The 24,901-nt window shown below is 39.7% G+C and overlaps 2 protein-coding genes across 2 annotated transcripts in view; both read right to left on the bottom strand.

Moving 5' to 3' along the window:
* LOC139450549 (protocadherin-11 X-linked-like) overlaps positions 1–24,901 on the bottom strand; it is a 212,106-nt gene that overhangs the window by 171,117 nt on the left and 16,088 nt on the right. The gene's annotated exons all lie outside the window — the stretch shown is intronic.
* On the bottom strand, positions 20,720–21,394 carry LOC139450861 (uncharacterized; the record flags this gene model as incomplete). Its single annotated transcript, XM_071232697.1, has 1 exon — positions 20,720–21,394. A coding segment is annotated over exon 1 (675 nt), but the record flags the coding sequence as incomplete, so codon positions are not given.

The raw sequence follows: 24,901 nt of genomic DNA, 5'->3' as shown, positions 1-24,901 counted from the left end.
CATGCTTTAGTATTCATAAATTGAACCTGCAGTATAACCCAAGCACGGACCCTATCATAATTTAACCTTTGCACACATCGACTAAATGCAATAACTGCCATGAAAGTCCATGTTGTAATCATTTTTGTGTTAATATGGATGTATTGACAAACCTGACTGAGAATCAGTGAGATGGATGTGGTTGTTGGCTTTCTGGGATTCATCTGATAATCGTGACTTTGTCAAAGATGAAATATGACAATTGTTTGACACTGTCTGGACAGCCCTGAAAGTATAGCACTCAATAATGTGGCGTTAATAATATGAAAATATTGTTTCATCCTAAGTGTGGATGTGTACAGAGAGAGTAATGGCATCGTGTCTGTGTTGTAGAGGGATATGTATATACATGCCTATTGTTTGGGTAAACTTAAGCCCCTCATGGGGATTTCCTTGCCTTGGAAAGTAAACATTGAAGTCACATTTATGAAGAAAGCTGAAATGCACAACATTGGGATTCAAGGAATAATCGATCCCCAATACCTCATGCAAGTTCTAGAGGTGATTGAAAAGAGGATTGGTTGGTTACGTGTGGATTTGCTGATTGTGTATTATCATATCCTTATGGTATGCTAATTAATCATTCTATTCGCCAAAGACGAAGGTTGCTGTTATGTTTATTCATGGACATCTGTTGACATTTTCACCATATGGAGCACTATACAGCATCTTTTTCAATAGGGGGCAGGGGTGGCCCAGGAATCTAAGGTGCCGCAATTCATTGAGTAGATTGAATTGCATCCTTTGGGCACACCAGAAACCTATGATCATGGGGTTCAACCCTGGTAGTCCCTGATTGTGTTATAGGTTTGTCAGCACCATACCCGTGCACGTGGGTTTCACAAAGTGGTAAACGTCTGAGGCCTGAATCACTTCAAGTTTTCTTCCCACATTAAGCTGATATGCTGTGATACAGCTGAAATAGTGTTCAAATCGGTGTTAAACCCAACTCAGTTACCCTCTCTTTTCAATAGATGATAGTTCTTTGACAAAGTTATATAAACATGGGTTCAGGTACTTTCTATCCAGATGGCCGGGCCACTTGGGGGGTCAAGGGTTCTCGGAAAGTCCCCTGAGTGAGTATTGTTTTAGTGATATTCCAGCAATATCACAGTGAGGGACACCAGAAATGGACTTCACACATTGTACCCATGTGGGAAATCGAACCCAGGTCTTTGCAGTGACGAGAAAATGCTTTAACCACCGCCTCTGATTGAAATGAGGATTGGGTGGTCAAAATGTTTGACCAGGTTGATTGTGTCAAATTGTGTCTGTAGATGTGGATCATTGCTTATGCCACATAACCACTGTTAACCAAGACCAAACTATTTACAGTCTGATTCAGCTCGAATACTGCTGTATCCACTTATTCTTCCACTCGCCCTCACTATCCAGGTAGGGCGGTCAGGTAGCCTAGTGGTTAAAGTGTTCGATCATAACACCAAAGACCCGGGGTCCAATCCCGTCATGGGTACAATGTATGAAGCCCATTTCTGGAGTCCCCTGCCGTTTTGATGGAATATTGCTAAAAGTGGAATAAAACCATACTCACTCACTTACTCACTCACTCACTACCAAGGTAGCACTATTTTGCCAAAACTGCCCCCATTTTCAATCAGCCATGCTTTTGAGAGCAGCATTAATATCTTGGTGAAAAATCCATCAAATTAATATTTTTTAAATTTAATACCATTGGAAAGCATGTGATTCTGTCAGTCGGAATGTGTTGTTTGTACTGACTTCACATCCAATGGTAATTGAATGCTGAATCTGAGTAGGCAATTTTTCAGCTTCCTGCATGACAATAGTCATGACATGCAGTCAAAGGGTTAATCAACCGGGGCACCTATATACACAAGCCCCAAAGTCCAACCCAGGAAAGGAAAGGTTAATGCAAGCTGACAGTTTCACCTCTCCACAGTCATCTCCCGCCATCAGTAAAAGTGGAAGTATTTAAATGTCCAGGAGCCAGCCAATGAGAGATAACCACTATAACAGCTATTTCCCTAGTCTGTCTTCTAGACCGTGGTATAAATATATCAAATACAGCCCATGCAAGTCTATAATGTTTGGCAAGTCTAGATTACAGCAGTATCATATTTCCCTAGTCTGTCTTACAGACCCTGATACAAATATATCAAATATGGCAAGTCTATAATGTTTGGCAAGTCTAGATTACTGCAATATCATATTTCCCTAGTCTGTCTTACAGACCATGATACAAATAAATCAAATACAGCCCATGCAAGCTGTAATGTTTGGCAAGTCTAGATTACTGTAGTATCATGAAGAGAGTCTCTGGGCTCCTTTTTGCAATATTCTTATTAAGATAATTGAACAACTGTTTTTTTTTCTGTACGATGTGTTCATTTCAGAGACTAGATATCAGTCCACTATTTCCCCTTCCCTCAGCAATTGTCTAGGTCTTAGCAACCACACACACTGAAATATACCCATATGTCTTGCAGCAAGAAATAATGAGAGTCACCTCCTAAACAACCTTTGGCTTCTTAGAAACGTCTGTCACTCCACATAGTGATCTTGGTACTATTGTAGCCAAATAGACTTACAGAAGAAGAACATTTGTATTGTACATAACTACCCACAGGGGGCAGGATACAAAACAGGAACATGACCTGTTATAATGGAAATTCATAAACATTGTTACACACACTGGAATACCAGTATTGCTATTATTAAGGTCCAGAGAGAAGATCTATATGCAGATTTATTTTGCATGAACATTTTGTAAATGAAATAGGAGATAATTTTTGCAGAAGGAGCTGGCAGATTTAGTGGTATTTAAAATGATATTGGCCAAGGGCTGATCCAGCATTTTTAAAAAGGAGGGGTCCAAAATATCAAAATCCTTTCTCAGTGGCAGTGGTGGTAAGGGGGAATTGTCTACAACATACAACATTTGGTTTTCAAAAGGGGGGGGGGGGGGCAGAACCACCCTTTGGATCCGTCTGTGTTGGGTTCAGTAATTTGGTGACCGTACTGGTTACACAGAATTATAGTTACGACAAATTGTCTTTGTGTCATAGACCAACTATATACTGAAAGGTCTCATGACTTTGTCAAGGGGGCACTTTTGGCTCATTGGTCTTTAGCACAACAATTATCTGTTTCCGATTGCTGGTTGTGTGTTCAAATCCCAGATTACCCTGGTAAAATTAAGTCCCTGGCCTGTCAGAACCATACCCATGCTTAGGGTCCCCATAAGTGCATGGATTCTATTACATGAATAACTATGGCTTAGATTTTGTTCCATAAATTAAGTCTGTGAACAACTGTCGAACAATTGTTTAATAAGATTTTTGATTAGGGTTAAGGTGAGTGAGTGAGTGAGTGAGTGAGTGAGTGAGTGAGTGAGTTTGAGTGAGTGAGTGAGTGAGTGAGTGAGTGAGTGAGTGAGTGAGTGAGTGAGTGAGTGAGTGAGTGAACAAGTCAAGTCAGCTTAATGGGGGAGGAGAGCCCAATGCAATGCAAGTACAATATGATTACCACTTTGGTGAAAACAATCTGACAAAACGAGAACCATAACAAGGGTGAGTCTGTGTTTCGAACCTATGATCATAGGTTTCTGGCACACCTGACAGACAAAGCTGTGCACTGAGAATTGGCCTATCACTTGAACACGGCAAGTAAGGACTGCAACTCTGGGCCCAGGTAATTTAGCCATCTGATCCTGTTTGAACAGTGATGTAGATGTTGTCTAGCCACAGGAGTACTGTGTTGACACTGATGACCCAGACACAAGATGTCTGGTCATTATGATACTATCTATTTCAATGAGTTGAAAATATTATTACTTTTCAGGAAAGTAATTTATAGAATCTGATCTGACGAAGAGAATTTATAGATGCCAGCTTCTTTATTATGAGGAATAAAACATTATTATTATTGTTGTTGTTGTTATTATTATTGTTGTTGTCATCATCATCATCATCATCATCATCATTATTATTACCGGGTATTATTCAGCACTATCATTATTCATGATGACTGCCATCATTCCATTCCTTGAAGACCACATCTATATTTTCATCGTTTATAACATTGATGTCGTCATCAATGTCTGCTACCATGTTATCCCGTTCCCAAATATCACCACCGTCATCATCATTGTCATCACCATCATCCTTTTCATAATCATAACCATCACAATTGTCATACTTATACCAACATTGTTAAAACAATCTTCAACTACAACTATTTCCTAACAATTCCCATTATCATCCCATGTCAGAGTGATGAAATCTGATTGGTCCATGTGATCTTGATCAAATACTATGTATCCCGCCTTGGAGGGAAATATATTTCTAAGCAGTAGAATAAATCCCTTATACCCCCCACGAGCAAGATTGGCTGCACATGGATTTCTGAAAGGCCGAATAAATCCTTTATACCCCTGGTTAGAAGTAAAAAGCTGCACCCTTTTTTCGAGTCAACGAGAGCCATGTGACATAGCACAAGCTAACCTCCACTCAAACAACCATTATAGACTGTTTTCTATCAATTTTGAAATTGTCCTAAATTCTTTTAAAATATTAAACAATGTCTGTAAGATAAATTTGTACCCGGAGTAATCCTGCTACAACTTATATTGTCATCTTCATGGTCATATACCATCATCATCTATTGTCTATTGCACAGCTTGGATTCAGCATAGTGAGTGGAGCAACCATGTTAAACTGTGGCATGTATCCTAATGGGCACTGTAAAAAGTGACGTAAGTCTGGACTAAGTACAAGCAGACACACACCCGAACCTAAAAAAATTACAATAATCTTGACTGCGATGTAAAACTCCATATCACTTCACCTCATTGTTGACCAGACCCGTGAAGATCCGAATAGACTAGGTCTTCAGCAACATATGCTTGCCATAAAAGGCGACTATGTTTGTCATAAGAGGCGACTAACAGGATCGGGTGGTCAGGCTCGCTGACTTGGTTGATGCATGTCATCGATCCCAATTGCGTGGAACGATACTCATGATATTAATCACTGGATTGTTTGGTCCAGCCTCGATTATTTACAGACCGCCATCATATAGCTGGAATATTGCTGAGTGCGGCGTTAAACAACCAACCAACCAAATTATTGTTGACCAATATAAAACCTTAATTTCATGCTCATGCGAAACACTAAAACACCATTCTCCAACAGTGTATGTTTAACAGCAAACCAACACGAGCCATAACTAAATATATACCACTTAACCAGGCAAACACCATTACATCCCCATCTTCATCTGACAGCTGCAGACCCATGTTTCCATTTACAACAATTTCTAGCGTATTAATGTTTGATAAGCACATGTCTACCATGTTTTTAACATCCATTTTTCTTCTTCTCTCACTCTTTGTATTTTCTGTACACACATGTCAATGTCAACCACGACTGTCAACAGTTTCACATACACCCATTACATCAGTCTTTGCTAATATTTTCCTCGAAGTGACTCTGCTCCGACCCTGTGTCTGTTGTCTATCAACAAATATGGCTGCAACATGACAACATGATATTTACCAATAGACAGTGCAGGCAATCAGTTATTGACTCAGGAAGTTGGTTTAAAGGGTGTGAATTTTACTTTCAATATCGTCAAAATATGTGAATGATTGACAGGTATGAATTAATCAATGATGTGGCGAAAAAAGGAAACTGGTCAACACTTTAGAGTGTTTTGGTATAGATTACACATTTTGCCATTGACGACAGGATGCGACAATAGCTAACTTGAAAACTGTATATTGAACCAATTGAGAGAAGAGAAGGAATTTCAAAAGACTGGCAAACCCAGATTTGCTGTTTAAATCTCTAAGGCTTGAGTAGCTGGTTGCAATAATCTGCTCAATGGATAAAGTGAAGATTTCTTTTAGATAAATTAAAATTTCAAATTTCATGTAGTAATCCTTTGTTAACTGAACAAAAGAAGATATGTACATGTTATTGAATACTTCAGAATTCAAACAAGTTTAACCATTGATTTTTCAAAGAATTTTTAATAAAAGGTTAAACTTTATTTAAATGACTCTCCAAAAGAACAGAAATCAATGAAAAACATGTGGAAAAAATACCTTCGAAAATTCAATTTGCCACCAGCTGAGATTTTGATGTCAAAATTGACATTTTCAAATTTAAATTTGACCTAGCAGATTCCGAATGAAAAGCCGAAAACTAAGATCGATGCTGCGTAATCAATGTGTAATTTGTTCAAAGATAAAACTCTCAATCAAACTTGAACTGTAAAGTTTTCAATCCATCTTAGAGAGAACATTCACAAAATGACAGTGATAGTCAGTGTTGCAAATTACAAAAATAATGAATATCTGGGTACACAGAACGCTATACCAACTAGAAATACATACCATCGTATCGTGTACCAATATCAGACTACTTTGGAGTGCTATCAGAATGTTAAGTTATTGAGGGGATATATTAAGGTTTTGATTGAAATAATAATAAATACTAGAATTACATTTTAAGAAAATTGATATGTATCAAGCTATATCACACTGCACGAGGTGTTATATATATATATATATATATATATATATATATATATACAGTAAACTACGTTTATAATGAACACGCTTATAATGAACTGACGGATATAACAAACTTACTTTTTTGTCCCGACTATTTGCTGTAGTTATGCTGTATATATGCTTATAACAAACTACGGTTATAACGAACTGAAATTAGTGGTCCCTTTGAGTTCGTTATAACCGTAGTTTACTGTATATATATATCGATCAAGTTTAGTATGTTAAAATCCAAAAGTGATACACTTCTGCAAAATGTAATATGTCATAACAAATATAATATATTTCCACAAATATATTCTAAGCAATACAACTTATCACACAACACCCACTTTTCACCGATACAATCTATTCATATAACACCCACTTTTCACTGATACAATCTATTCATAAAACACCCACTTTTCACTGATACAATCTATTCATGTAACACCCACTTTTCACTGATACAATCTATTCATGTAACACCCACTTTTCACTGATACAATCTATTCATAAAACACCCACTTTTCAGCAACATAACTCATCACACAACACCCAGTATTCAGCAATATAATGCTCATTATCCAGCAATAAATTGTATTTATACAATGTCCATTATTCAGCAATACAATCTATTTATACAATGTCCATTATTCAGCAATACAATCTATTTATACAATTTCCATTATTCAGCAATACAATCTATTTATATAATGTCCACTATTCAGCAATACAATCTATTTACACAATGTCCATTATTCAGCAATACAATCTATTTATACAATGTCCATTATTCAGCAATACAGCCTATTTATACACTGTCCATTATTCAGGAATACAAACTATTTATACAATGTCCATTACTCAGCAATACAACCTATTTATACAATGCTCATTAAGCAATACAATCTATTTATACAATGTCCATTATTCGGCAATATAACCTATTTATACAATGTCCATTATTCAGCAATACAATCTATTTATACAATGTCCATTACTCAGCAATACAACCTACTTATACAATGCTCATTAAGCAATACAATCTATTTATACAATGTCCATTATTCGGCAATATAACCTATTTATACAATGTCCATTATTCAGCAATACAATCTATTTATACAATGTCCATTATTCAGCAATACAATCTATTTATGCAATGCCCACTATGCCACAATTATTTGCAATCCATTGCTGCAGTGCTAACTGACAATGCAATTATTTGACTGACACACAAGTGTTAAACAAAACAACCTGCGAGATTTTCTGATGTGACCAAATCAACATCATGACAGTTATATGTGAGGAACAAGACAAAGTCTCATCTTTGTTGATTTGGCAAATAAAATAACCACATTTTACAAGGTTTTTTGCATGAGTGTAGAGCAAACAAAATGTCTGAATTACCCAATTTCTCCACCTGATTATCCTACAGCAAACTTTCTCGTTAGGAAATGAGTATTTTTTAGCTCATTTATTTGGGCTGGCGATGGACAAATTGTTCTATAATCAATGGGGAAATGAAAAATTGCATTGGTAATGTTGAATTAGCTGTAAATGGCTTTTGGGACTGTATTAAATCTAGATAAAATCACCATTACCAAGACAGGTCACAGAGTTCACATTATCATCAAGCAATGATTATTATCTTACAAAACTGTTCTGTTATTTTTTACACCAGTGTGGTATGTCAAAGACAAAGCTATTTTCATCATGGAAGGAAAAACTACTTTAGTGGTCTTGTCATGAATGTCAATCACCTTCTGTCTCCGCACATGCATAGATGAAAGAACGGGAATGTCGAATTACAAAAAGAAAATTCAAGTTCTAAAAGAAGCCCTTGGCATGTCTTCACACCTACCATGATATTCTACTACATTTATAATGATAGAACAAATACAACTCCTTTTTCAAGTTTTCATTATTTGTTTTTATACTTCGCATTTAGTGAATGAGTGAGTTGGTTTTATACATATTTAGCAATATTCCAGCAGTATCATGGTGACGGACACAAGAAATAGGCTTCACATACTGTACACATATTGGAAATCAAACCTTGGCCTTTGACAGACAACAAGGCTACCCAACCTCTCATTGATCAGTTATGGTGTTCAACCATGAAGGGAACATATAGTCCTTATAAGACATCAAGAAATTCAACTTAATGTTTTAGTGTCTATAACTTAATGTTTCCATGTCCATAATTTATTGTTTCAGTTTCCATAATTTAATGACTCATTGTCTATGACTTAATATTTCAGTGTCCGTGACTTAATGTTTCCATGTCCATAACTTATTGTTTCAGTGTCTATATCTTAATGTTTCCATGTCCATAATTTATTGTTTAAGTGTCTATATCTTAATGTTTCCATGTCCATAATTTATTGTTTCAGTTTCCATAATTTAATGATTCACTGTCCATGACTTAATATTTCAGTGTCCATGACTTTATGTTCAGTGTCCATTACTTAATGTTCCCATGTCCAAAACTTATTGTTTCAGTTTCCATGATTTAATGTTTCAGTGTCCATAAGTTAATGATTCACTGTCCATGACTTAATATTTCAGTGTCCATGACTTAATGTTCAGTGTCCATTACTTAATGTTCCCATGTCCATAAGTTAATGTTTCAATGTCCATAATTTAATGTTTCAGTGTTAACAACACTAATGTATTTGTGTCCATTAAACTTAATGTTTCAGAGTACAAGACAAAATGTTTCAGTGTTAATGAGGTGTCTCTTAACGGCAAATCCACATCTTTCTCTTTTTGATGCCTGTTTTTACAAATGGGGACTAGACTTGTGTCATAATTCAGTTCTAGTTTCAGCTCCAAATTCAATTTATGATGACTCAGTTATAATTCATGTTGAGCAGTATATATAAGTCACCTCCGAGACTCCAGTTACTGTGGGTACTGCGATAGTTCATGCTATTAACATTTGATAAGTGATCAGTTTGGAGCATATTGGAATAATAAGAAAATCCTTATAAAACGTTGAGCAATATATAAGCTACTAAGTGAGTGCAGTCGCCATGTCTATAATTCCTCTCCTCTACATAGCAACAGCTGTTCATAAGTGCTCCAGTTATATAACACTTCCTAATATGTCTTAAATACTGCTGTATGGCCATGAGAAAAGCACTTCTTTGTCCAGAACAACCCAATTGAAACCAGATGTCAAATTTTAATAAAATTGAATAAAGATGTGAGACTTTATTTTGAAGTGGTGATCTCAAAAAGTCATTTGATCTGAAGCATGTTTACCAGTAGTTTAGGATCAACTTTATAGGTATTTTTAAAACATAAAGTAATAATGAACTCTTTGTTTATTGAACATTATCAACATCTGTCTGAATAATATTCATATATAAAAGGTCAGACAATTAAAAAACATTAAACTTAATGAACACTAGGTACATGTATCACTATTTGATGATTTATTAAAAAAAAATGTTAATGCCAAAAAATAATCAATTTTGATTCTCTGCCGAAACAGATTCCATTGAGCATAAAAAGCAAAATAGTAGTGAAAAAATATATGAATGGATCACTGAAATCACACCAGGTGACCCAGGTCTTCAGCATGACCAGGGAAGGCTTCAACCACTAGTGTACCCGACCGCCCCTCTTGAACACAGTAATAAATTTGTTAGTGTTAGCATGTCCTGCCCTACCGGTAACACCCACCACACACATTTTGCATAAAAAAGTAAGTACCGTATTCGACGTAATAAGTGCCCCACTCTAATAAGCGCCCACGGCGATATTTGCTAATAGTGAACTATTGGCTAGTGAACAGTCCCAATGAGCACCCCTTCCGATTGAACAATGTACACAAGACCTATTTATTCATGTATAATACGCACCTGTGTGTAATATGCACCCTCAGTTATGGGCAATTAAATTCTGGAAAAATATATCTGTCGTATATAAACATTTCAGGCTGTCAGCCAAACCACGAAATTTATCTTTCAACTGTTTTCAACTTTTCACCAAAACAATATTCTAATAAGAGCCCCCTATTTCTAATTTTGAAAGCACCCTGGGCGCTTCTTACGTCCAATATGGTATTTGTTTGTTGCAAAATGCAGCACTGCAGTAATCAAGTCTTAATGTTTGACTTAATCTTTCAGCATCCATAACTTAATATTTCAGTGTTCATAACTTAATGTTTCAGTGTCCATGACTTATTCTTTCAGTGGCCATAACTTAATGTTTCCATGACCAGATATCCATTCAAAGTGAACCAGACCATCACACATGCCTGGATCAAGTTGTAATTGTACAATGGGCTCCACTTTTAGCAGAGATTTCTCATGATTATGGAAAGGGTTTTGTTGCTTTTAATTCCATGACTTAGAACAAAGAAGGCCCCTGTATATTTTTCCATCCTTATTGCTATTTCTAGACTGTACCTTGGTGTAAGATCCTATTTACAAATCGGGGCGGTCGGGTAGCCTAGTGGTTAAAGCATTCGCTCGTCACACCTAAGACCTGGGTTCGATTCCTGATATGAGTACAATGTGTGAAGCCCATTTCTGCTGTCCCCCGCCATGATATTGCTGGAATATTGGTAAAAGCGGCGTAAAACCATACTCACTCACTATTTACAAATCATTAAAATTGTGCACTTTGAATGTACAGTCATTTCCCTTTCAAAGAAGATGCCACTCCGAAACATTTTTTTTGTCTGTTTTTAATACTATGGGAATGAGTTTCAGTAAAAAGGTTTAAATTCTTCACAGATGTTCATAGCTGCCGATTTTATAACTGATGGTTGTCTGGTCTCAATTTGTCGGGAATTCAGATCTAATGTTTTATTTCCGTTTCAGATTTTAAGAATAATACATACGGTAATTGATTATGCCTGGAATGTGAGAATGATTATGCCAGGGGTATGGGGGTGATTATATCCCTTGATTATAGACATAGTAATCAATTTATGATTGATAATCTTATGATCTTGACTATATTTCTCACATTTCGTACCCTTTACCAAGTGATATCACATGAAAGCAGTAAATATAAGAACTAAATACACTGGTGAACATAAAAAAAGGGAAACGAACACCAAGTGAATAATGGCTGGGGCCAAAAATGTTGGAATCCGTGAAGATTCCGGGGTAGAATAGGTCTTCAGCAACCCATGCTTGCCGTAAAAGGCAACTATGCTTGTTGTAAAAGGCGACTAACGGGATCGGGTGGTCAGCCTCGCTGACTTGGTTGATGCACGTCATCAATCCCAATTGCGTGGATTGATGCTCATGATATTAATCACTGGATTGTCTGGTCCAGACTCGATTATTTACAGACCGCCGTCATATAGCTGGAATATTGCTGAGTGCGGCGTTAAACAACAAACAAACAAACCAACCAACCAAAAATGTTGGAAAATTGAGAAAACATTTTGTCGTTAACATTCCTCCAAGTGATTTGAAGTAGTTTTTTCTGGGGTGAGGTGAAGTGAAATGTGGTTTAACATTGCGTTTCAAGAGTATTGCACTTATATTGCAACATAGGTGCATGTATGTATGTGTGTATCCTTGTACTGGTCAGGACTAATGCAGGTTTTATAGTGGTACACAGATACCATGCCTCAGCTTTTACATGGAGATTCCACACAAATACAGTACACAGACTCTGAGACCACCAGTACTTCCTTTATCCCTGTGAGTGAGTGAGTGAGTATGGTTTTACGCCGCTTTTAGCAATATTCCAGCAATATCACAGCGGGGGACACCAGAAATGGGCTTCACACATTGTACCCATGTCGGGAATCGAACCCGGGTCTTCGGCGTGACAAGCGAACGCTTTAACCAATAGGCTACCCGACCGCCCCCTTTATCCCTGTGTCAGGCAGGGCAATAACAACTAAACACAAAGATATTACAAGGAATATTAGTAGGATAAAACCACACCTAAAGCGAATTTAGTTGCTAAGTAATACTTAAAATCAAACACACTTTAATTCAAGTTTTGTCTCCTTTCTGTGTCTCAGACCCTTCATTGCAACAAGAAACTGAAAACATGCCAAGAAGTTGGCCACTGACACAAACAGGGACAATTCCCGGAAACATCCACAACCACAGTGGTACATCAGAATAAAAATGAAAATTAGTTTACAGAAATATATTTATCATGCTGTGTTACCCCTTATGAAGTTATAGAAGACTTAAACGGTCTGGTGACCAGTACTCATATAAAATTTGTCTTTCTGCCAAACTTGATTATTGTCAATCTATAATTCAGACTGTGCACCAAGAGACATGTACTCTAAAGTTTCTCAAACTGAACAACTACAAAAAAATTGATAATCAATTTAAAAAATCAATTTGAACAGAAATCTTATTTTGTACATTATTATCAGCAAAAGTTTGAGATAAAACTATATTGAGACTTCAAGTGGAAATTTACTTTCAATTTTACATTTATTGTGAGTATATTTTTAACATTGTCTAACAATTAATTTTTCTTACAGCTGAAAAAAATACATAACTTTTAAGCCAAGAAGCAATACTGCCGAACTTGTTAACGGTCGATTGTTAGTGGTGACGATTGTTAGTGGTGACACCATGAGAGAATTTCTCAACAAGAATGTCAAGTGTTTTTATAACTAATTCCAAGACCTGTCATGATAACCCTTATTGTATGTAGAACCGTATTCCAATATTGTCCACACATTGCATCTTTTCATATTCTTGAAAAGAAAACACTCAGGAAGCCCGCCATGCCACATTTAGCACCATCTGATCGATAATGATCTAAAGACAATTTGTTATCAACAACAAGAAACAATGCACGACTCTCGAATCATGGCCTCAGAATTAATCCATTTCGTATAAAAGTTGTCAGAAATGGGTCTGTTAGCTTCCAAAGATGAGTTCGAACAAGGAATATCAAATAATTCATATAAATACTGTCTTGTCCCATAATTGTCGGAAATGGAATTATTTGCTCGCAACAGCTTGGTGAATGTTCGTGAAGAAATTCATGTACTTGATGGGAAATTGTCCACCTGCAGGTTTCTCTCTGAAAGGACAATGTGTGCTCCAGTAGAAATAGTTTAGGGCAAATAGCATTAGACGGATGCTTGTTAATTGGTAAATTGAGCATTTATGGAGAGTTTGTGGAAAAAAAAGATGTAAATAAGTTTGTATTGAATCTAAACAGCAGATATTGACATCTAGTGAGAAATATGTTTCCTCAAATATCAGAGCTACCTTGACCTTTGTTCCTCGTCTACAATACATCACAGCTGATAATATAAAGGACACAGAAAACATACACCACTGTCATCATATTTCACGCCGGTTGTTTTCAACAAACACAGTAAATGATTTGAAACATATTTTTCTAAACCATTTTCATGTGTATATGATTGACCAAATATGAGATTAAAACATTACAGAGTTTTATGTGGCAAAAAGATGACAAAATGATTATTTTGATTTCAATGTTGTATAATGGGTACCCGAGAGGTTAAAACAAAAACAACTTGGAGAGAGAATTATGGATGTCAACTATTTACGGTGAGAAACATAACGTTTCGGAGCATGTGCTTACTCCTTCATCAGTTGTTCCTCATAGTCAAGAAGTTGACATCCATTACCAACTTTCTTATGGGTATCACTTCTATATGCAATTCAAAGACATATCAATGTTTCCTTTAGTAAGGTAGTTTGTACATATTACAAATAGATATCAAAATATATCGGATGACTGTGAGAGAGTCTGCCATGTTCGAGCTGTATCAAAGCGACTTGTGAATACATCTGGACAAAGAAAACTAGTGACTGAAATCATGAGCCACAATGCTTGTGTCTGATCCACTTTGTGAGCTCTCCAAATATTGGAATCTCCATGGGGCATGAGAATCAAGGCATAGAATTGGTGCCCAGAAGGATTGAGTGAGTGAGTATGGGTTTACACCGCTTTTAGCAATATTCCAGCAATATCACGGCAAGGGACACCAGAAATGGGCTTCACACATTGAACCCATGTCAGGAATCGAACCCGGGTCTTCGGCATGACTGAGCGAACGCTTTAACCACTAGGCTACCCGACGACACGATCCAGAAGGATGAAAGTACATGTCAGTAAACAAACATAATAAACATATACTGGTATATAATATGTATATATATATTTTTGCTTTGATATTGTGTGTATTGGAAGCCAAGTGAGTGAGTGAGTGAGTGAGTGAGTGAGTGAGTGAGTGAGTGAGTGAGTGTAAATAATCAAGTCTGGACAAGACAATCCAGTGATTGACATCATGAGCATCGATCTACACAATTGGGATACGATGACATGCATCAACCAAATCAGTGAGTCTGACAATCCGATCCCTTTAGTTGCCTCTTATGACAAGCATAGCCGCCTCTTACGACAAGCATGGGTTGCTGAACACCTATTCTCTACCCGGATCTTCACAGGTTGGTATGAGTGAGTGAGTGAGTGAGTGAGTGAGTGAGTGAGTGAGTGAGTGAGTGAGTGAGTGAGTGAGTGAGTGAGTGAGTGAGTGAGTGAGTGAGTGAGTGAGTGAGTGAAATGGAGCAAGACAACGATGTTCAAGCCAAAGGAGGCAGGAAATGGTAAACACCTTCATACGATAATACCAATGAATACCAGACTACACAATGAGAATGGGCCTACATATTGTACAACTGCCATCTGCCACTGAGTAGACAAAACAATTACGCAAGCATCACTTGCACACAAATAAGAATCATGTGATCTCCATCAAAATATGACAATTAATGCCAATGTCATGAATAATCAACACTTAAATTGTGCATGTGAACTGACTGGAGTCAAAAAACTGTAATGGCCAGTAATGGTGGCCTGTGTGCTTCAGTTTGCTGTGAACATCATTGCGCCTTGTATTATTATCCTGTACCATGAACATCCTGCTCATACCATCTATTTAGCAATTAGACAACTCTGAGGTTATATAATATCAGTTCGTATGGTTTGTTTGTTTGTTTGCTGTTGAACGCCGCACTCAGCAATATTCCAGCTATATGGCCGCAGTCTGTAATACTTCAAATCTGGACCAGACAATCCAGTGATTGATATCATGAGCATCGATCCAAGCAATTGGGATACAATGATATGCATCAACCAAGTCAGTGAGCCTGACCACCTGATCCCGTTAGTCGCCTCTTACATAAGCATAGTTGACTTTTACAGCAAGCATGGGATGCTGAACACCTATTCTAAGCTGGATCTTCACATATATTGATATTCTAGGATATGAAATATTAAATCAAATCACATTTGTTCAGAAATTTTATTGGGGGCAGTTATAGTGGACATTTTCCTACCTAGTTCTTATTTCATATCTCATTGACTTAACCAATCTGCAGGTGTGTTTTTTAACAGATTGATTGGAATGAATGATGCGATATTACTTGTTTTTTGGGGTGTTTTTTGTCTTAACTCAGCAATATTCATCAATATGACAGTGGTCTGTAAATAGTTGAGTCTGGACCTATATGTTTTTACCTGGAATCCCCACAGGGAGACAAGCATACGTTGCTGGTGACCGATATTCTAACCTGAAATCCCCACAGGGAGACAAGCATAGGTTGCTGGTGACCGATATTCTTACCTGGAATCCCCACAGGGAGACAAGCATAGATTGCTGGGGACCTATATTCTTACCTGGAAGCATAGATTGCTTGGGACCCATATTCTAACCCGGAATCCCCAAGGGTCCAATATAGCATGAGCAAGATGGAGGGCAAGAATGGGCTTCTGGTCATCATTCCACAACCTCTTTGCATGACCATACTGTATTGACAAATGTGCCTATCTAATATGTATTTAATATGTATCACAATAGAATAACTTCATATACTCATACTGACCAATATAATGTCATATAGTATTGAAATAACATGTCCTATTTGTACCCAAGAAAACAAATAAAGCGATAAAAAAAGAATAGGCCTCTCACATTGTTTTCATGTGGCAACTGAAAACCAGGCCTTCCTCTGATCAGTGAGTGAGTGAGTTGGGTTTAATGCCGCTTTAACGCCTATTCCAGTTATATCGCAGCGTGTCAACTTAATGTGGGAGGAAAGCCCGAAGTGATGCAGACGTTTACCACTTCGGTGAAACCCACGATCACGGGTATGGTGCTGACAAACGTAGAAACATAATTGGGGTGAACCGGGATTCGAACCCACAATCATAGGTTTCTGGCATGCCCAAGGGACGCAACTCTGCACAGCGAATCGCGGCGCCTTAGATGACTGGGCCACCCGTGCCCCCCCTCTGATCAGTGAAAGTTGGAACCACCTAACATTCACCAACTGCCCCAAATACAAGATTAAGTTCTGTCCAGTTGTTTGTTCTCTCTTATCAGACCCTCCATGTTGAATTTGTTTTCACAAATCATCTTTTTCTAAACTTAATATCATAAACTGTAAAATTATTGACAAATATTTTCATAACTTTACCAAAATTGTATATCTTATTTAACCTTTTATAACCATAACATGTCAAGTAACAAGTTAAAACACAGTATTGTGTCACAATGGAAAACTAGTCTCATACTAATCTTTATGTACATGCTATTATCTATCAATAATTCTAAAATGCTTTGCTGAAAGATCGAAGGTGCTGACTGTACTTCAAACTGTGATAAAGTACACTTTTTATGTTACGTCATGATGCCGAAAATTACCTTCCCCATGATCTATAATGTATACTCGGGACAAGTACTTTAACTATACCAGTTCAGGGCAAAACTATATTTTATTACACTACACATGGATGTAGAGCAAACTTTATTTCTCTAAGAAAAATAAGACTATTGACCATTACAAAACAACATTTTATTGTATATCAATGCCAACATAGTGCAATCGTAGTTCCATTAACTATATCAATAATAACAAAACATCTTTTGTATATTTTATTACATATTAAACAATCCTTTCCCATTATGCCAGAGGAGCTACACATATCGGTTCATTACACATGTATATTCAGTGAATATTCAAACTATATACATTGAGAAATCCAGCAGGTGCTTAATTGTCCTTGGACTCCTAATCCATGGATGAACTAAAAGCTTGGCATTCATTACTAAGAGGAATGGGCAGATGTCTCTGAAATTAACCTACAAGTCTCTATGAATCTGAACTTCACAAACCTATGCCAATTATTGTTTTAAAATGTTTCATATTTCCTTTGAAATTTGTAATTAAATCAACATGGTCAAAATTTTGGACCAACTAATGATTTTTATGAATAAAGGGATTAAAATCATCTAATTATTTGCAGATTCGGTAATAAAATCCAAATCCTGTGATTTCATACTACTTAAAACAGATGTGGTTTCAACAATTAAAACAACACTCTTCTCTGATGATCATTAAAAAATCGGACCATCCTTATCGAGTGTTAATTGAGTTTGGTAGAGAATCAAACTCATTTCACGCAATCTTAATTTTGTGAAGATTATTGAATTGCATCTGTGACGTATTCTGTTACTTAATGAACTTTGAAGATTAACGACTGGAGAAACATTTAGACTGCATTTTACTCTAAACCTGCGATATCAAATACCTTTTCGGTTAATCCTAGTCTCGATAGAATTATGGAAATGTTATTAAATTGGAATCCAACACAAGCAGCTAATTGTAATGGGAAACATTAGCACCCTGCGCAAGGCAAAAATAATTGGTCACGGCTGTTCGGAAAGCCAGGTATCTAAATTATGAAAAATGTCTTTAAATGTCCAATGTGGTGTTTGTGTGTTGAGTGACTGCTAGTGTTAGATCGATGCTCGTTGACAAAATGCTGCGTTAACAAAGCAAATCTCCGGGAATCCTCAATGACCCTCTGGGACAATAAGCACTTAAAGGATATCCCAATGAGGCCATATGTCCCTATTAGGGGTCCATTTTAACCTGGGCTTGCAGGCCTCGTTGGAGACCAGGGTCAGGTGGGGTTTGACCATTGGTCATTTGTGTTGATCTTTGAACATTCACTAAATATATTGGTATTGATCTTATTTTAAAACAGTTTCTGTGTTAACCATCAAACACTTGCAATTAATGCAGCATGCTGTAGCAGTAAATAAAGTCAATGGGCTATCTTTTACCATTTTATTGTTTTGTGGCACTGAAGCACGTGCAAATAATACTGACAACAAAAGAGTAATGTTTATCGTTGGAGACATGCCCTGTTAAAAGTAACAATTTAGCCGTTAACAGCCATCGCTTGTTTGCTTTTAATTAGTCAGTCTTCAAATGCACAAATGCAAAACTCTGGACAGTTGTTGAAGCAGAGATGATGTGATGCTCCATTAAAAAAACAGGACATTTGTAGTTTTATTTAAAGACATCCAGCTCTGACTCACAGCTTCATCCACAAATTCCTTTTACGTATTTGGATATCATCTTCATGATTAGGAGGCGGTCGGGTAGCCTAGTGGTTAAAGCGGTCGCTCGTCACACCGAAGAGGGCTGGAATCATGACAGGTGGACAAGTATGCTAGTGGATAGGAGGGGAAGGATGAAATGAAGGTGGGTGTGACATGGATGAGTGTGACGTGGATGGGTGTGACGTGGATGGGTGGGGCATGGATGAGTGTGACATGGATGAGTGGGGCATGGATGGGTGTGACATGGATGAGTGTGACATGGATGAGTGTGACATGGATAGGTGGGGCATGGATGAGTGTAACATGGATAGGTGGGGCATGGATGAGTGTGACATGGATGGGTGGGGCATGGATGAGTGTGACATGGATAGGTGGGGCATGGATGAGTGTGACATGGATGGGTGGGGCATGGATGAGTGTGATGTGGATGGGTGGGGCATGGATGAGTGTGATGTGGATGGGTGGGGCATGGATGGGTGTGACGTGGATGAGTGTGACATGGATGAGTGTGACGTGGATAAGTGTGATGTGGATGGGTGTGATATGGATGAGTGTGACGTAGATGGGTGTGACGTGGATGAGTGTGACATTGATAAGTGTGACGTGGATGAGTGTGACGTGGATGAGTGTGACATGGATGAGTGTGACATAGATTAGTGTGATATGGATGAGTGTGATGTGGATGGGAGGGGCATGGATGAGTGTGACATGGATGGGTGGGGCATGAATGAGTGTGATGTGGATGGGTGGGGCATGGATGAGTGTGACATGGATGGGTGGGGCATGGATGGGTGTGACATGGATGAGTGTGATATGGATGAGTGTCACATGGATGGGTGTGACGTGGATGAGTGTGACGTAGATGTGTGTGACGTGGATGAGTGTGACATGGATGAGTGGGGCATGGATGAGTGTGACGTGGATGGGTGTGACATGGATGAGTGTGACATGGATGGGTGACATGGATGGGTGGGGCATGGATGGGTGACATGGATGAGTGTGACATGGATGAGTGTGATGTGGATGGGTGGGGCATGGATGGGTGACATGGATGGGTGGGGCATGGATGAGTGTGACATGGATGAGTGTGACGTGGATGAGTGTGACATGGATGGGTGGGGCATGGATAAGTGTGACATGGATGGGTGGGGCATGGATGAGTGTGACATGGATGGATGGGGCATGGATGAGTGTGACGTGGATAAGTGTGATGTGGATGGGTGTGACATGGATGAGTGTGACGTAGATGGGTGTGACGTGGATGAGTGTGACATGGATGAGTGTGACATGGATGAGTGTGACATGGATGGGTGTGACATGGATGAGTGTGACGTAGATGGGTGTGACGTGGATGAGTGTGACATGGATGAGTGTGACGTAGATGGGTGTGACGTGGATGAGTGGGACATGGATGGGTGTGACATGGATGAGTGTGAGGTAGATGGGTGTGACGTGGATGAGTGTGACATGGATGAGTGTGACATGGATGGGTGTGACGTGGATGAGTGTGATATGGATGAGTGTGACGTGGATAAGTGTGACGTGGATGGGTGGGGCATGGATGAGTGTGACGTGGACGAGTGGGGCATGGATGGGTGTGACGTGGATGAGTGGGGCATGGATGGGTGTGACATGGATGGGTGTGACATGGACGGGTGTGACATGGATGAGTGTGACGTGGATGGGTGGGGCATGGATAAGTGTGACATGGATGGGTGTGACATGGATGAGTGTGACGTGGATGAATGTGATATGGATGAGTGTGACGTGGATAAGTGTGACGTGGATGGGTGGGGCATGGATGAGTGTGAAACTGATGGGGGAGGCATGGATGAGTGTGTTGTGGATGGGTGTGACATGGATGAGTGTGACGTGGATAAGTGTGACGTGGATGGGTGGGGCATGGATGAGTGTGACATGGATGGGTGGGGCATGGATGAGTGTGACATGGATGGGTGGGGCATGGATGAGTGTGACATGGATGGGTGGGGCATGGATGAGTGTGACATGGATGGGTGGGGCATGGATGAGTGTGACATGGATGGGTGGGGCATGGATGAGTGTGACATGGATGGGTGGGGCATGGATGAGTGTGACGTGGATAAGTGTGACGTGGATGGGTGGGGCATGGATGAGTGTGACATGGATGGGTGGGGCATGGATGAGTGTGACATGGATGGGTGGGGCATGGATGAGTGTGACATGGATGGGTGGGGCATGGATGAGTGTGACATGGATGGGTGGGGCATGGATGAGTGTGACGTGGATAAGTGTGACGTGGATGGGTGGGGCATGGATGAGTGTGACATGGATGGGTGGGGCATGGATGAGTGTGACATGGATGGGTGGGGCATGGATGAGTGTGACATGGATGGGTGGGGCATGGATGAGTGTGACATGGATGGGTGGGGCATGGATGAGTGTGACGTGGATAAGTGTGATGTGGATGGGTGTGACATGGATGAGTGTGACGTAGATGGGTGTGACATGGATGAGTGTGATTATGATGGGTGGGGCATGGATGGGTGTGACATGGATGGGTGGGGCATGGATGAGTGTGACGTAGATGGGTGTGACATGGATGAGTGTGATTATGATGGGTGGGGCATGGATGGGTGTGACATGGATGGGTGGGGCATGGATAAGTGTGACATGGATGAGTGTGACGTGGATAAGTGTGATGTGGATGGGTGTGACATGGATGAGTGTGATGTGGATGAGTGTGACATGGATGAGTGTGACGTGGATAAGTGTGATGTGGATGGGTGTGACATGGATGAGTGTGACGTAGATGGGTGTGACATGGATGAGTGTGATTATGATGGGTGTGACATGGATGAGTGTGATTATGATGGGTGTGACATGGATGAGTGTGATTATGATGGGTGTGACATGGATGAGTGTGATTATGATGGGTGTGACGTGGATGGGTGGGGCATGGATGAGTGTGACGTAGATGGGTGTGACGTGGATGAGTGTGATTATGATGGGTGGGGCATGGATGAGTGTGACATGGATGGGTGGGGCATGGATAAGTGTGACATGGATGGGTGTGACGTGGATGAGTGTGACATGGATAAGTGTGACGTGGATGAGTGTGACATGGATAAGTGTGACGTGGATGGGTGGGGCATGGATAAGTGTGACATGGATGGGTGGGACATGGATAAGTGTGACATGGATGGGTGTGACATGGATGAGTGTGATTATGATGGGTGGGGCATGGATGAGTGTGACATGGATGGGTGGGGCATGGATAAGTGTGATGTGGATGGGTGGGGCATGGATAAGTGTGACATGGATGGGTGTGACGTGGATGAGTGTGACATGGATAAGTGTGACGTGGATGAGTGTGACATGGATAAGTGTGACGTGGATGGGTGGGGCATGGATAAGTGTGACATGGATGGGTGGGGCATGGATGAATGTGACATGGAAGGGCGTAACATGGATGGGTGTGACATGGATGGATGGGGCATGGATGGGTGTGACATGGATGGGTGTGACATGGATGGGTGTGACATGGATGGGTGTGACATGGATGAGTGTGATTATGATGGGTGGGGCATGGATGAGTGTGATGTGGATGGTTGGGGCATGGACGAGTGTGACATTGATGGGAGGGGCATGGATGAGTGTGATGTGGATTGGTGGGGCATGGACGAGTGTGATGTGGACTGTTGGGGCATGGATGAGTGTGACATTGATGGGAGGGGCATGGACGAGTGTGATGTGGATTGGTGGGGCATGGACGAGTGTGATGTGGATGGGAGGGGCATGGATGAGTGTGACATTGATGGGAGGGGCATGGACGAGTGTGATGTGGATGGGTGGGGCATGGATGAGTGTGATGTGGATTGGTGGGGCATGGATGAGTGTGATGTGGATGGGAGGGGCATGGATGAGTGTGACATTGATGGGAGGGGCATGGACGAGTGTGATGTGGATGGGTGGGGCATGGATGAGTGTGACGTGGATGGGTGGGGCATAGATGAGTGTGACATTGATGGGAGGGGCATGGACGTGTGTGATGTGGATGGGAGGGGCATGGACGAGTGTGATGTGGATGGGTGGGGCATAGATGAGTACTGTACAAAGATATCTGCATGTAATACAACATTCAATCTTTTTAAACTTTCTATGCCCAGCTTCAAAATCAAAGATTTCTATATGTAGCACAATGTTTCCACTTTCCAATACAATTTATTCAACAAAGATATACGTATGTAGCACAATGTTTCAACTTTTGTTCCTCTTTTTAAACTTTCTATCCCCTGCTTCAACAAAGGTATCTGTCTGTAACACATTTTTTTTTTTTTTTAAAACTGCCTTTCAAAATAGATATCTGCATGTAACACATTTGCTTTCATATTTTTAAACTGTCCTTCATCATAGGTGAACAAACTGATTCACTGTGTGGACGGACAAGTTCTGCAGTTGAGTGTCTCTGTGTCAGTTGTACTGGATCTATTTTGACATCACCTAGTTCATTATTTCAGGATCCCCCAAATGTTCACACATTTGTGAAACATAGTTCACCTATATATGTTACAAAATGAGGTTGAATTATTCCATGTGAGTGGGTTTCACAGCTTTGGGCAAGTTCAGAGTTAATGAGTTGAAAAGGGGGAATATTTTGGTTCTGGTACCGGTTCATTTGATAAATATTCATACATGACCAGAAATGTTCAGTTTCCATCTTTCAGGAAGAACATTGCACCTCTGGCTAAAATTTAAGGAATTGGCATCTTTAAACTACTGAACCAATTACTGGGGATTAGAGTGAAGGCCACAAATGGGGGAACTATGTGAAAGATACAATGAAGAGTTCTTGGTCTTAAAATTCTCCCTCCGGGAATTTCTTTATTAGATAAGGGGATATCTTTATTTGGATGTTGTGTTTGTCACAGACAACTGTAGTTGTTGACAAGAGGACTTGACCACCATCTGGCTACATGGGGATGTGACAAATAGAGGAGTAGGATGGAGACAGTTGTTGATGGGAAGGAGGTTAGGGTTAGGTGGCATGGTGATGGCGATGATAGGAAAGATTGCCTTGAGGTAGTGTGATGGTGGAGGTTGTAAAGGTCGAGATTGGGAGGTTGAGATAGTGGGGTTCAGTTAAATGTCAGGAAAATGGTCATGGTTAGTAAAAAAACGTGGATGGGGTGATGGTGGAAGTTAGTGAAAAGATTGGGTTGGAGAGATGTTGATGGTGGAGGTTGGTGAAACGATTTTGGATGGGGATGTGGTTTAAATATGGAGGATGTTTGTGAAAAGTCAGGATGGTGAGATGGTGTATGGTGGAGGTTAGTGAAAAGATTAGGATGGAAAGGTGGTTATTGTTAAGGTTAGTGACTGTGATTGTGGAGGCTGAGGCAAGACTAGGACACACAGCAGCCAGTGGGGTATGCAAAACCTGGTCCTTTGAGGATAAGGGGAGAACTAGGATTTGCCTGTGAGGAAGAGTGTCTGTCAGAGGCTTACTGGAGTGAATAATCATAAAAGTGAGTGAGTGAGTGAGTGAGTATGGTTTTACGCCGCTTTTAGCAATATTCCAGCAATATCACGGTGTGGGGACACCAGAAATGGGCTTCACACATTGTACCCATGTCGGGAATCGAACCCGGGTCTTTGGCGTGACGAGATAACGCTTAAACCACAAGGTTCCCCGACCCCCCAATCATAAAAGAAAAAAACTGAAGGGTACTCTATACAGTATTTGCCAAGACAAGTGACACAGGAGTGTAAGTCAGATGTTTGTATAATACTAAATAATACTTATGTTTGTTTGTTGTTTACCACAGCGCTCTGCAATATTCCAGTAATATGACAATGGTCTGTAAATAATCGGCTCTGGACCAGACATTATAGTAATCAATATTGTGAACAATGATCCTTGGCACAGGGGTATGATGACA

This window comes from Haliotis cracherodii, unplaced genomic scaffold, assembly GCF_022045235.1.
Source record: "Haliotis cracherodii isolate W230 unplaced genomic scaffold, xgHalCrac1.p SCAF_8, whole genome shotgun sequence".
Classification (NCBI taxonomy): Eukaryota; Metazoa; Mollusca; class Gastropoda; order Lepetellida; family Haliotidae; genus Haliotis; species Haliotis cracherodii.
This window is presented reverse-complemented; position numbering and strand designations above follow the sequence as displayed.